The sequence below is a fragment of the Mercenaria mercenaria genome, chromosome 5 (assembly GCF_021730395.1).
Source record: "Mercenaria mercenaria strain notata chromosome 5, MADL_Memer_1, whole genome shotgun sequence".
NCBI lineage: Eukaryota > Metazoa > Mollusca > Bivalvia > Venerida > Veneridae > Mercenaria > Mercenaria mercenaria.
Genome location: NC_069365.1, coordinates 76,468,971 through 76,483,140, shown reverse-complemented (window position 1 = coordinate 76,483,140; position 14,170 = coordinate 76,468,971). Strand labels below are relative to the sequence as shown.

The 14,170-nt window shown below is 35.7% G+C and overlaps 1 protein-coding gene across 2 annotated transcripts in view; it reads right to left on the bottom strand.

Moving 5' to 3' along the window:
- The window catches only part of LOC123559145 (deleted in malignant brain tumors 1 protein-like), a 35,135-nt gene extending 23,974 nt beyond the window's left edge, over window positions 1–11,161 (bottom strand). For both annotated transcript variants that reach the window (XM_053544026.1, XM_053544027.1), the window contains exons 1-4: window positions 11,029–11,161; window positions 9,012–9,172; window positions 3,112–3,184; window positions 1,599–1,736 (exon numbers count right to left, since the gene is read on the bottom strand). In XM_053544026.1, coding sequence (XP_053400001.1) covers window positions 1,599–1,736; window positions 3,112–3,184; window positions 9,012–9,172; window positions 11,029–11,095 — 439 coding nt within the window. In that variant the 5' untranslated portion in view covers window positions 11,096–11,161. The remainder of the gene's footprint in view (window positions 1–1,598; window positions 1,737–3,111; window positions 3,185–9,011; window positions 9,173–11,028) is intronic.
- Window positions 11,162–14,170: the final 3,009 nt, after the last annotated feature.

Here is a 14,170-nt window from a genome sequence, read left to right as displayed (position 1 = left end):
TACACATTTGAACAGCATTTAATTATTACTGTAAAATCATTTCTCTACTTTCTCCAGCTATAATGAAAGAAAATATCATGTTTTATACCTTATACTCAAGAGACATAAGAGAATTAGTCTTTTTAAAAGGTTATTTGCTAACTAAATTATTCAGCAGTGTGTAAATGACGTCATAAACACATTAAAATGTCTGCCTACATTATCAGCCATTTTCTTAAAATTCAAACTGCCATATCTTTTTCAATAAGTGTCCGATTTTAAAAATTCTTTCAGCGTTATGAAAGGCTTGATGATGACTTTCATATAAAATTAACTTATTTTAAGTCTTTTCTTACCCTTTAAATAACAATGTCTCGGTGCATGTATTTATATCATCTCAATGTTTTTTCCTTACACTGCTTATAAGTTAATTGTATGATTACAAAGTGTCATAGTTTTACTTTTACATGTTATTTATCTAACTTATGAAGCTTAGAAATTGTCTTAATAAGATTTTTATATTTCTTTTTAGATAATCTGATTCAGCTCTGCAAAAGTTTAAGCATCTCTATCATTTTCAAAATTCCTCATGTTTATTCAGCTATATGAGTATAGATATCAAACATAAATTTTCTGACTTACTAAAATAAGAACATATTCCTATCATCCTCTAAGAATCACCATTCACGTTTGAAAAATGTCTGTGATGCATACAGATTTCCCTCTAAACTTGTCCATATTACCTGGTTGTACTTTACAGATAATGTTACAAATTAATTGATCTACAATTACCTCATCTTATCAAAGTTCTTCATGAACAGTTTACCAAAAGATTGTAATCTTTTAAGTTCTTCTCGCGATCATTGGTCTTCCTGCGAATATCGCGCGAACTAGTATCAAATCAATCGTGGCATGATCGAGGGAAGCAGCGAATATCCCGCGAATACTTCCTGCGAATAAGTATGTTCGACACATGTTCGCGGCATGTTCGCAGCTTTTTGACCATTTCGTAAGGGTAGGTTCATTCGCTGTTTATATGAATTGGAAAATACAATTTGTAGGCCTATATCCGTTTCTTCTTTTAAAAAATTATATGGAATCAACTTTTTAATATATGATAGCAAAACATTATTATATATATTCGATTTCCCTTTATATATGCATTCAAAATATAATATATGGAACCGTTCTGTCTTTATATTGAACCAACTTTTCATTATATGATAGCAAAACATTGTTATATAGATTCGATTTTCCTTTCTGTACTCAAACATCTCCCGCCATACAGAATGCCCGATAGTCCATAAGTAGTAAATTAAAAGTTATAAATGATAACATGACTAAAAAGTAATACCAAATAAATAATAAGTTAAATAAATAACAAATAAATAATAAGGGTAAGTTTTGATAAAACGATCATGCAAACCTGCTGTAACAGCTAGCCGCCCTCCTTATCCTCTCTTCGTCTTCCTCACTCAATTTCCCATCAGAATACAGCCAGTTACATATAAATAGCTATTAAATTATAACCAATAAAGTATAGCTAATAAATTTTAAAAGTTGAAATTTATAAACTGTTACAATAGATAATAAAGGTCCCTCCAGCGTTTAATTCATACCTCCTAAAAAAGCCTCGATGTGTAAGCTAAAGCCAGCAAATGAATTGATGCTGTAGACACTAACAAATTTAAGGGACAGTTTACTGCCAAATGATCTGAAAATGGTTCCTGCCACAGCTCCATTACATAGCAATGCACCTGCAAAAAAACATATATCTCTCCTTAAGGGTAGTTCAACACGTTAGTCAACGGAAGTGTTTGTTTGTTTCCGGATATAATGAACTTGCAGCCAATTTGCTCTTAAGTCGTTCATAATAATCTAATAAACCATGACATTATTTATACAAAATTCGAACACGACCTGATTCATTTTCCTATTCAACAAAGAAGACTGAAAGTTGTGTGTTATTTTACATTCTAACACGATCCGATTCATTTTCCTATTAAACAAAGAAGGAGGAAAGCAGTGAATTATCATACAACAAATCACTGTTCTGACGTCACAATTATTACGTCATGGCGTCAAGCGGCATATAGGCGCGCTGGAAAAGAAACCGACTGAAAACGGGCAAATATTTAATGCATGTCATCAAGGATGTACTTTAAAATTTTTTATAACGTGTTAGAATCGAAATAATATATCTCATTTAGTGATTTGCTCTTGAATAAATCATTGCTTGTCGTTCAGATGCGTATTTATTATATCACGAGGGCGTAGCCCTCGTGATATAATTCCTTCGCATCTGAACTCCAAGCAATGATTTATTCAACGACAAATCACTGGATGAAATATATTATTTCTTAAACAATTCACTGTTCTGACGTCACAATTATTACGTCATAGCGTCAAACGGCAAAGTGGCACGTAGGAAAGGAAACCAACAAAAACAGGCAAATATCATTTAGTGATTTGCTCTTGAATAAAATCATTGTTTGTCGTTCAAATGCGTAGAGCTATTAGGCCCTCGTGGTAGGCCTATAATTCCTTCGCATCTGAACTCCAAACAATGATTTTATTCAACGACAAATCAATGAGATATAGGCCTATTGTTTCTTAAGTAATGCTTTGAAAGAGAAAAATAAAGCATGCCTACACACCTGAAAAAATACAGAATATTTTCAATTTTAGAATAACACTAAAATAAAACTGTTTACACATTTCACCTTTTTTCCCCACCTCATCTAGTTTTATGAAAATGTAAAGCACCATGTTAACATAATAGATCTATATGAAAATGTCATGCATCAAGCTAACGTAATAGGATTATTTCATGTACTAGAAATGTTACACATACACTTGTATAGGCCTACAACCTAAAATAGGGAAACGCGAAAAATCCATCTAAGCTTGGTGCTAAAACATCTAAAATGGATATAAAAAACTGTCCATGAGTAAAATAATTGGTAGTACAGCCAAAAATCATTTTTGATTTGATATAATTCGAGTTCATAATTTTGTTTCAATAAATAAATAGATCTACTTCAACTTCATAAGACGGCATTATTTCAAATTTATTATTTTATTCACTGACCCATTAAAAATTTCAAGATCAAAAGCCAATGCACATTCTACCTGGAATTAAAGCCGAAGTCAAATCTCCATCCATGATTTTTAGATTGTCTCGACAATCATGCGTGACCATACTCTGTAAGACAAAGTTAAAAATTCGGATGACCTCTAATGAACAAATTCATTCTATCTATGATAATTTTAGGTGGTAGAAGCCTATTAGGGACATTTTGTCTTAGTTTTTATGCACTACTTCTTATGTATGATGTATTATGTATTATTAATTACCTAATAGATTATATAAATCTACGTAGGGTAGAGGTGAAGCGGGTAACGTGAGCGGTTAAAAAAAATGGCGGGTGGAACACAGATGAAACGCGAAAATTTGAAGAAAAAGAATACAGATGATGTAAGTATATTTACATGTTCATGATGTTAAAAAGCCATTCGCATGTTATACTCAGAATGTGTCATGCTCTTGGCAATAGATTGGATAATACAAAGAAAGGAGGTGTGTCATCTGAATCTTTGTTATAGGATAATAGTCTACAGTAAGACGTTTCAGTCATTTATTTCAAAGTAGAGTGAAGACTGGCATTCAAGTCACGAAAGGACGGGCGATAGACTAAAGACCACACTAAAAGCTGCGTGAGAGATTTGTTCAGGTGAGCTAAAATCCATTTCCCATCATGTGCATTTCTATGATATTTTTCAGGCATGGAAGCAATGCTATTGATTCTATGGGTGTCGCAGGTTACAGCAGTTGTGTCAGTATGCCAGAAACAGTTGCGCAAGGTACAGCTACAAGAATAGAATTGATAGAACAATACGTTTACTGCGGATGTTGATGGAAATGATAAACAATTCTTGGTGCTGTGGATGGTTACAGGTGGAAAATAAGTTGGTTAGAAGTTTCGCAGAGTAATAAAGACCCTTCCCTTCTTTTGTCTTATTTCGGAGCATTGAAGATGCTTAAATTGTCCATAGAATATTCCGATGTGACAAGTGAACCGAAAATTAAACCTCAGCAGTTCTCCAGCCCTTCTTCAGACACAATAATACCAATAGTACGTCTGGTCTAAAAAGTTTTATTTATGGAAGAATTGTTTCTTATAAAAAATAGAGGCTTGGTTGGGAAGTTTAAAACGTCAAGGAATACAATGGTGGATTTACATACTGAAGGATCTAAAGGACAGTAAACGAATATGATGAACTGAACCCTTACATGTGGAATGTCTAAAGTTTTGTTTCACAGAGCTCGACCGAATAGCTGTTAACTTGAATCTACATTCCATAGGCATACAAAACAATTCTGAAACACCGAATGGAAAGCCTGATTTAATGCATTTTGTTCCTGAAGTATTTGATGGTCATGATTTTGGCAAGAAAGTTGGCTAAGAAGGTCAATATATGCTGTAAAATGTTTGGTTCCCGTTGAGACTTTGAATATCTAGTAGGACTGCTCAAACCTAGTGTTCAAATTTCCATACATGTACAAGATGCTATAGAGAGAGCTATTAACACTTGCTGAAGAAAACTTTGATTAAATCACTAATTAATAATAATGAAAAGATCTCTCATTTCATCACTTGTGACAACATTAACTTGTAGCAACAGTCACTACATCAACATTTTCAATCTGTGAAAATAAAGGTACTATTGGATATGATACAGATTTGGTTGGGGACACTTCTATGAAGTTTGAACCAACTCCTACTGCATATAAATTAACCGATGGCTTACGCAAAATATATAGATGAATATTATTTTAAATATCCAAATTCTCTCAAATTTTCTGACCTTATGAACAATGACAATTATAAGAATACTTCGTTAAAACTGGCTGTTTTCTGAAAGAAAATTATGTCTGCTTTTGGATAAATAGTTAGTTCTCATCCTCCACATTATCAGTTACTTCTGCAACGATTTGTCATGTTTTACATGCCGTTCTGATTTTGTTACTATGACTTGTTATTGTTATAATTGTTGTCAGATGCCCCTATGGGCCTTGACTTGATTAATAAACAGTAAACTGTAACAAAACATTGATTTGTAGCAACAATCGCTCGCACGCTATAAGAATATTTTCATCGAAATATTTAGCTGAACTACCGAAGTGATATGTATGGTGGCATATTTCTGCATACGATAACCAGATAAGTTTCGCGAAAATATATCGAGTTTTCAAGAAAAACATAAAAACAATCGCGAAAACATATGTCGCAGGGTCATTTGTCTGTATATATCCTATATGAATTACTATCAAGCTTTTTCTCATTTTTCCTATATTTCGTTCCTATAATTCCATTTCATATCCATTATACATCCACATAAATATCATTTTCTGATATCATTAATTAACATGTTGTTTAACCACGGTGACGGGCCTCAATTTGAATGTATTGATATCACCGCCAATTTCCGCCACGCATGCGCACAGCCAGAATAGATTTTGAAGTGAAGACTTGAATCTTTGTCTCTCTTGGTAAAATATTACATTTGCTGTCTGCGTGTGTCTTTCAGGTAAACTATTTACATGTTGTGTTGAAATATGATCATCCCTCATTTTCTCATTCATCATTTGATTCATTTTGTTGTAATTTTTGAATTGTCATGAAATGAATGCGCACAGCCAGAATAGATTTTGAAGTGAAGACTTGAATCTTTGTCTCTCTTGGTAAAATATTACATTTGCTGTCTGCGTGTGTCTTTCAGTCCACAGAAATCCCAGAAGAGAACACACGTTAGCCCGTATCATATTACATGAAGGGTGACACATATAAGCTTTTCGCGAAATCATAAAAGCTTTTCTCGAAAGGAACTGCAAATATTAAGTGGATAAATTTGTGTTAGTGTCCACTTCTGCATAAGAAAACCAGATAAGTTTCGCGAAAATGGACCAAATTTTCATGAAAAACGGTAAAGTTTTCTCGAAAATAAAATATTATTTTCGCGAAAACATTTTATTTTCACGAAAACTTTACTGTTTTTCGTGAAAGTTTAGTCCATTTTTCCGAAACTTGTCTGGTTTTCCTATACAGTAGAGGGCACTAACGCAATCTTTTTCCATTTAATATTTGCAGTTCTTTTCGTGGAAAGCTTTTATGTTTTCACGAAAAAAATTCTGTTTTTCGTGAAAACTCGATATATTTTCGCGAAACTTATCTGGCTATCGTATGCAGAAATATGCCACCATAGATATGGGTTTAGTTTTAAAATGTTTTTGTAAGGTTTGGAGTAGCTATTAATAGACATTTGCGAATTAAGTCTACGTGGGCTGTGAACACCTAAGACGATCGATTTTTCAAGGGGACCGTCTCAACATGATTATTTTAATTTATGTGTGGTAGGAAAACATTCCTATAATGATGGCAAGGTCTGGCTTATTATGTAACCGCACAGGATAAGATTTGGATTTGTCTGTCCGTCCATCTGTTCGCCAGAGAAATGATTTGTTATACATATCGCAAAAAGTATTTGATCTAGCGTCATAACACTTTCCTGAAATGTTCTTCAATATTATAAGTTGCGCATCTGCAACAAAGTTGAAAAGATGAGCTAGTCTGAACGCAATGTATCCGTATTCCATCGTCGTCGTCGTCGTCCGACATGAAAAAATCTAAACAGGGTCAGCTGGGATCAAAATGTAGGTCAGCAGGTTAAACGTACATTGTGAAGACTGTAGAAAACGTAATATCTTGCGTCTCAATTCCTTTGTTGTTATTATACGCCCGAAGGGACGTATTTTGTTATACCCCAGGTATTCATCTTGCGGTCTGTCTGTCTGTCTATCTGTCTGTGTGTCCGTCTGTCCGTTAGCAATTTCGTGTCGACTCCGCTCTGTAACTCGTGAACCCCTTGAAGAATTTTAAACAAACTTGATAAAATGTTCTCCACATCAAGACTACGTGCAGAGCGCCTGTATCAGGTGGCTCGCTTTAAGGTAAAGGTCACATTTAGGTGTCAAGGTCATATGACTTTGTTTAGTGTCCGCTCTGTAACTCTTGATCTGTTTAAAGGATTTTAAAGAAACATTGCACAAATGTCCACCACATCGAGACGACGTGCAGAGCGCATGTTTTGAATGGCTGGCTACAAGGTCAATGTCACTCTTAGGGGTTAAAGGTCATATAACTTTGTTTCGAGTGCGATGTGTAACTCTTGAACTGCTGTAAGGATTTTAAAGAAACTTGGCACAAATGTTCACCACATTGAGACGACGTGCAGAGCGCATGGCTCGCTTCAAGGTCAAGGTCATACTTTGGGGTCAAAGGTCACATTACTTTGTTTTGTGTTTACGTTGCTTTGCATTGCGGTGCTCTTGTTTTTATTTTGCAGATCCCTTTTTGTTCATTTATAATATATTTTTTTATTGAATTACTTCCCTTTTATGTTACTACAAATAGTTTTTTTGTAACTTTCTTAAATTATTGGCCGTAGGGAAAAGCCGAGACCACTTTTCTGTGGTACAACATGGATGGTACCTGCAATGTTAAGGTGTATTTTGACATACCTGTACCTGGTAATAATTTTAGTGGACTTAAGAGTTTTTCGGGGAATTTCTTCCCTTTGTTGTCCTTTTCCATTGGGCTTCAACAGTAAAGTTTTTTAAATTTTGCTCCCATTCTCTGATATAACCCTTCGGGCGTATATTGCCCAGCTTGGCGGAACACTTGTTATTTCTGTAACAGCCGCGTTAAAGACTTTGTATTCGTATAACTTTATTGTTTTAGTTTGTCAGTAGTGGATGGACGAAGAGATGGACAGCTTTTTTGCTAGATAAATGAACGGAAGATAGGAAAAACCAAAATAAAAAATCTTCCCATTTATACTGTTTTATGGCATAAACATGAATGAAATGAAATCCATTTCTTGTTGATAGTTTTCAGTTTATACAATCAATCCGATATGCTTTCGTCTACACTCAAGCATGCCATGAATTCCAAGTTAATACTACCACTTTTTATTTCCGCAGTAGCGTACTATGACAAGTCTATATCTGCATGTAGTTCTCGTGTGGCTATCGGAGCAATGTTTTTTTAAATACTTCAAACAGATCAAGAGTTACAGAGCGGACACGAAACAAAGTCATATGACTTTAACCCCTAAGTGTGATCTTGACCTTAAAGCGAGCCACCTGATAAGGCGCTCTGCACGTAGTCTTGATGTGGAGAACATTTGTATCAAGTTTGTTTAAAATTCTTCAAGGGGTTCACGAGTTACAGAGCGGAGTCGACACGAAATTGCTAACAGACAGACGGACACACAGAAAGACAGACAGACGGGCAGATGAACACCTAGGGTATAACAAAATACGTCCCTTCGGGCGTATAATAATAACAAAGGAAAGGAGACGCAAGATATTACGTTTTCTACAGTTTTCACAATGTTTTACCCGCTGACCTACATTTTGATCCCAGCTAACCCAATTTAGATTTTTTTCATGTCGGACGACGACGACGATGAAATACGGATACATTACGATCAGACTAGCTCATCTTTTCAACTTTGTCGCAGATGCGCAACTTATAATATTGAAGAACATTTCAGGAAAGTGTTATGACGCTAGATCAAATACTTTTTGCGATATGTATAACAAATCATTTCTCTGGCGAACAGACGGACGGACAGACAAAACCAAATCTTATCCTGTGCGGTTACATAATAAGCCAGACTTTACCATCATTATAGGAATGTTTTCCTACCACACATAAATTAAAATAATCATGTTGATACGGTCCCCTTGAAAAATCGATCGTCTTAGGTGTTCACAGTCCACGTAGACTTAATTCGCAAATGTCTAATATACGGTAGATTCTGAAATGCACTCTTCCATTATAATGCAATGGTTATATTTATCTCAAAATCATAAGATGATTTTTATTGCTCTCAGAATGTACCAGTAACACTTACCTGTAACTGGTTTTTTTCTTCTTCAAATGTCGTAAGACTTACTGACTTACTTCAACTGTAACTGTAAAATGTTGGGCCAGCCCTGCAGTAAGTGTTAGTACGCAATTCATGTTAGCTCTGTACGTTGCACTTTGCGTCAGTTTCAAACGCATCATTTCATGTGACAGTGTCGTAAAGTTGAAAGTATGTCCACACATTGTGTCCATATAATCTTAAAACAAGAGGGTCATGGTGACCCTGGATCGCTCACCTGAGTAATATGAGCTACATGTTTCAAATGTCAAACTGATGATAAAATATTAAGAATGTCAGTAGGTCACATTCATGGTCAGTGAAATTCAGTTTTACGATTGGTGTGCAAAACTGTGTATATCAGCAAAATTTCAAGGCTGTATCTTTAAAAACAAGAAAGGTCACAGTCAAGTCACATCATATTACTTTGGGTCATCAGGTAATCATAATTAAACAGTCTTGGAAATAGGTTCAAGTGATTTTTTAAGTATTTTTCCTATATAACTCACATAATAACTAAGTGACCCCAGGGCTGGGCCTCTTTTAACCCCAGGGGCATAATTTGAATAATTTTGGTAGAGGACTACTACACAATGCATCATACCAAATATCAAAAGCCTAGGTCTTACAGTTTCAGACAAGAAGTTTTTTCCTATATAAGTCTATATAAAACTTGGGACCCCCAGGGCAGGGCCTCTTTTCACCCCAGAGGTATAATTTGAACAATTTTGGTTGAGGACCATAAGACAATTCTACAAACCAAATATCAAAGGTCTAAGTGTTGTGGTTTCAGACAAGAAGATTTTTAAACTTTTTTTCCTATGTAAATGGACGGATAGCTCAGTGGTTTGCACACTGGCCTTCCAATCCTGAGGTCGGGGGTTCGACCCCGGCAGTTACTCGGGAATTTTCAGAAACGCTTTTCAGTGTTTCCCACCCAACTAGAGGTGTACTGGTCAGGAACCCAGGCAATCCTTGCGTGTATCAGTGCTATACACTGGGCACGTTAAAGAACCAGGCTGTCTATTCACAACGAGCTAGGCTAAGTTAGCCGGACAAGCCTGTATCTGATTTCTGATCTCTCTGTCGTGGGGGCTTTGTCTCACTCTGTCCCTCTGGTCAGATCCCTCTGGTCAGATCGCTCTGTGTCTGTACTAGTAGAGGATGAATTATGCGCCCTGAGTGGCTGCATTTGAACTATGTAAAGCGCCTTTGAATGTGAAATTGATCATGAAAAGGACGCTATATAAATCTGGTATAATAATAATAATAATAATAATAATAATGTCTATGTAAAACTTGGGACCGGGCCATATTTGACCCTATGGGGATAATTTGAACAATCTTGGTAGAGGACCACTAGATGATGCTACATACCAAATATCAAAGCCCTAGGCCGTGTGGTTTTGTACAAGAAGATTTTCAAAGTTTTCCCTATATAAGTCTATATAAACCATGTGACCCCCGGGGCGGGGCCATATTTGACCCTAGGGGGATAATTTGAACAATTTTGGTAGAGGACCACTAGATGATGCTACACACCAGAAATGAAAGCCCTAGGCCCTGTGGTTTTGGACAAGAAATTTTTTAAAGTTTTTCCTTTCGGTTGCCATGGCAACCAGAGTTCTGAATGGAATTCAATTCTTTGAACAATTTTGAAAGGAGGCCACCCAAAGATGATTCCTGTGAAGTTTGGTGTAATTCTGCCGAGTGGTTTTCAAGAAGGTCTTTTTAGATATTGTTGACGGACACACGACACATGATACACGACGGACGACTGACGACGGACATTGAGTGGTCACAAAAGCTCACCATGAGCCTTTGGCTGAGGTGAGCTAAAAAGACGGAGAAGAATAATTATCAGCAGCACAGCACTGTAAATGGCAGTTTTTTTTCTTACAGACAATTTTCATCTGCTACATTGAATGTACTTAATATCTATGGAGGCCATATTGAATTGAAATACTATCAATAATCATGTAATTGCATTCATCTATTAGTAAGGAAATACATTTCAAAAACATTTATAAATTACATTATATCTACTATACTTACATCTGTATACACATGTTCCAGATTTAATGAAGACAAAAATCAGCAGCCAGTAAATAATTCTAGTCATTTTCAACTTTATAAGGCAAATTAGACAATAAAAATCTGTTGTACAACTGTTGACATTAAGCCTTTTATAAACGTCATGAAGATAAGACATGAAATAACTTGAGATAATGGAAAAGTTGTCAACAGTCGGTACACTAAATTACATGCACATCGTTTTCATGCCCGAGGTCAGCGTCATACCTGTGACATTCTGTTTATTTATTCATCTGTTTATTAATTAACGACATCATACAGCGATTGTCCTGCTGGAGAGAGGGCATCGCCAAAGAAAAACCGGCAACTCTCCGAAAGCTGTCTGGGGGAAGATTTTTTCATCCAAAGCGGGGTCATGTTGGACAGACGGCAAGTGTATGTGATGATCAGTGAGTGAGTGATATGGGTTTTACGGCGAATAGACACAAAATGGTTATATATCGCCAAGTTGTGCTGATCAGATCCGAAGTAAAAAGCGCAAAGGATACTGAGTGTTGTATTCATAACAAACAGAAAAATATACCCAATGAAAACACATGTACTGAAGAAAATACGAATAAAGAAAATGTGATCTGATCCCTGCGCATATAATTCAGTAAAGTTTATACATGATTGAAAGGCAAAAACAAAAAATAATACATAAATGCAGTTAACTATTACATAGGATCGACGCAAGCAGATAATGTGATGATGTAAATATAGAGAAATGCTGAATCTGAATGCGCACTTAATAATCCCCTAACAGTACACTGATCAGGCGTCTCTGGAAGAATTTTAAGAGAATCATATATACATATGTGAGTATACATGCGTACAAGTCAAGCTTCAGTCACTGCTTATCATATATTCAAACAAGTCATTTTAAGGTGGTATCAAGTTTTGAATTTCCGGTGAATAAAAAACCCCAAAGAATATTCAGTTCTTTCCAAAAACCGTTATGTTAGGATTCAACCAAATAGTTTCCTTTGTCTACCAGAAAGGAACAATTCATATATCTTAACAATGAAGTTTGGCACCTTTATTACAGACAATAAACTAAAACAGAAATTCTTACGTGACTTCGGTGTGCTCAACAAAGCAATTTCAAGCACAAATATTGATGTGGAATGTAAAGTGTTACACACTAAAATGTCCTACCAAGATACTTACAAAAAACAATGCATTTGCAGAATGGAGAGATAAAAATAATTTTGACAGCTCGTGAAAACTAATGACAAATTTTGACAGGTGTATGATGACTCGTGACCTAAGTAATTTTTTTCTCTTATTTCTAACTTCGTTTGATTTTCTTAAAAATTGATCTTCTATATTGTAGCTTACAACTCATAAATCAAAACAATAAAAGAATACATTGTTACCTTACTGTCGTTTTGTCTATCCAAATCACATAAGAATTCCTATTGTTTCAGTCATTTGTCACTAATTAGTGCAACTCACAGTATTGCAATTATACAAAACACGTCCCTTATTTTCACATAGGTACTGAGGATTTATCTAATTAGTAAATGTATTGGAAACACGAGCGACCTAGAGAAAGACTTTTTGTTACTGATCAAATCAGCCTCATAACCATTCTTGCTAGGGATGTTTCTTCTTTGGACATTGATGACGACCTGAATAAGACTTGTTTGCAGTTCTGTATGGTTGTTGGTTTCATTCAGCTTTGAAGTTTTAAGCCTTCTGTTAATTGCACGTCGGGTATTTCTGTCTGTAGAATGGTGGAACCTAAACCCTACTGGTTTTCAATTTGCGAAGTCAGCACTTTACCCGGATCATAATTAACACAATCCCTAACATGGTTGTGAGATTATGTTCTAAACCCAAATTCAGCCCATCACATTTTTTCTAGAACCTCCGGAAAATTCATTAAGATTGTGGTCTAGTCCATCCCTAGTTTTCCCTTACACAAGTATGTGTTCCACTTTGTCAACTGATCCACTTTACTTTTCATAGCTTTATTTATCGGAAGGCCATAAACCAAATGGACTTCTGAAAACGTGATATCTACGATACCCTTAATATTTGTACCAGAGATTTGTGGCAGAACACGCCCAGTCTGTTGGTTTGTTAACCCTTGCGGCAACACCTAAAATATCCGTTTGGTCTAACAGACTGTAGTGTTTGTGAATGGTGAATTCACCTGGGCTAGGAAAGAGTGCAACAGTCTGGATAATCGTTGAATGTTTCTCCCATATTTACTGTTTGGTGGAAGGTCTCCGACAGGCCTAATGTTCTCCCGTATAAGTTAACACAATTTATCCAAGACCAAAAAAGATACGAATTTTGGAAGCACAGCCAGGAGTTGGGAGCCCAAACAATGGCTGTGTGACCCAGTCCTACAATACGTGAAAGAATATTGGTCTAAGTACTTAAATTGCATTGGAGTGTTAAGGTCACCTTTGTCTTCCCGAGGCTCAACCTATCATTCCTTCTCCACAAGTCTGAGGTATCAAAGCAAGTCAGCTAACATGGTTTGTTTTGACACGTGAAAGATAAATGATTTAAAAAAAATACATAATTAAAAGGTTGTGGTCGGTAGTTTACGGTAGTGACGGATAGTTTTTGGGTTGTATTGCCCATGTAGTGTTCATCTACTGGTGAACCTCAGGTTTTGGTGTGCTAGTTATGTTAATGAAGCAATACAATCTTCCCTGTCTCCAGCTAATATTTAGGGCTGTGCATCGGCCAACGTTCGTATCAATATAAAATGCTCAATATTCCATATAATCATATCTTTATATTTAGAAGTATGTGTCACTGAAGCTTTTAAAAAGAACATGTACTTCTCAATCAGTAAAGAATTCCGATGACTTCAGAATCAGGTTTTAATCATAAATTGTGTCGACGACATGTTAGCTCTCTCTTTCAAACCACAGAGTACGGGCTTACATGTTGCCTTTGGGGGCATAAAATTCATAATTATACTCGTATGTTAAATAATAACAAGGCCTGCCTGGACAAAAATATAACTGTTTTCTTTGTATATATACAATATATGTATTTGCGTATATTTAACCGTAGGAGTCCGAAATTATTCCCATAAGAGACCAGAAGTCTATATTAAAAATATCCTAAAATATAAATTAAGGACCAGGTACACTTA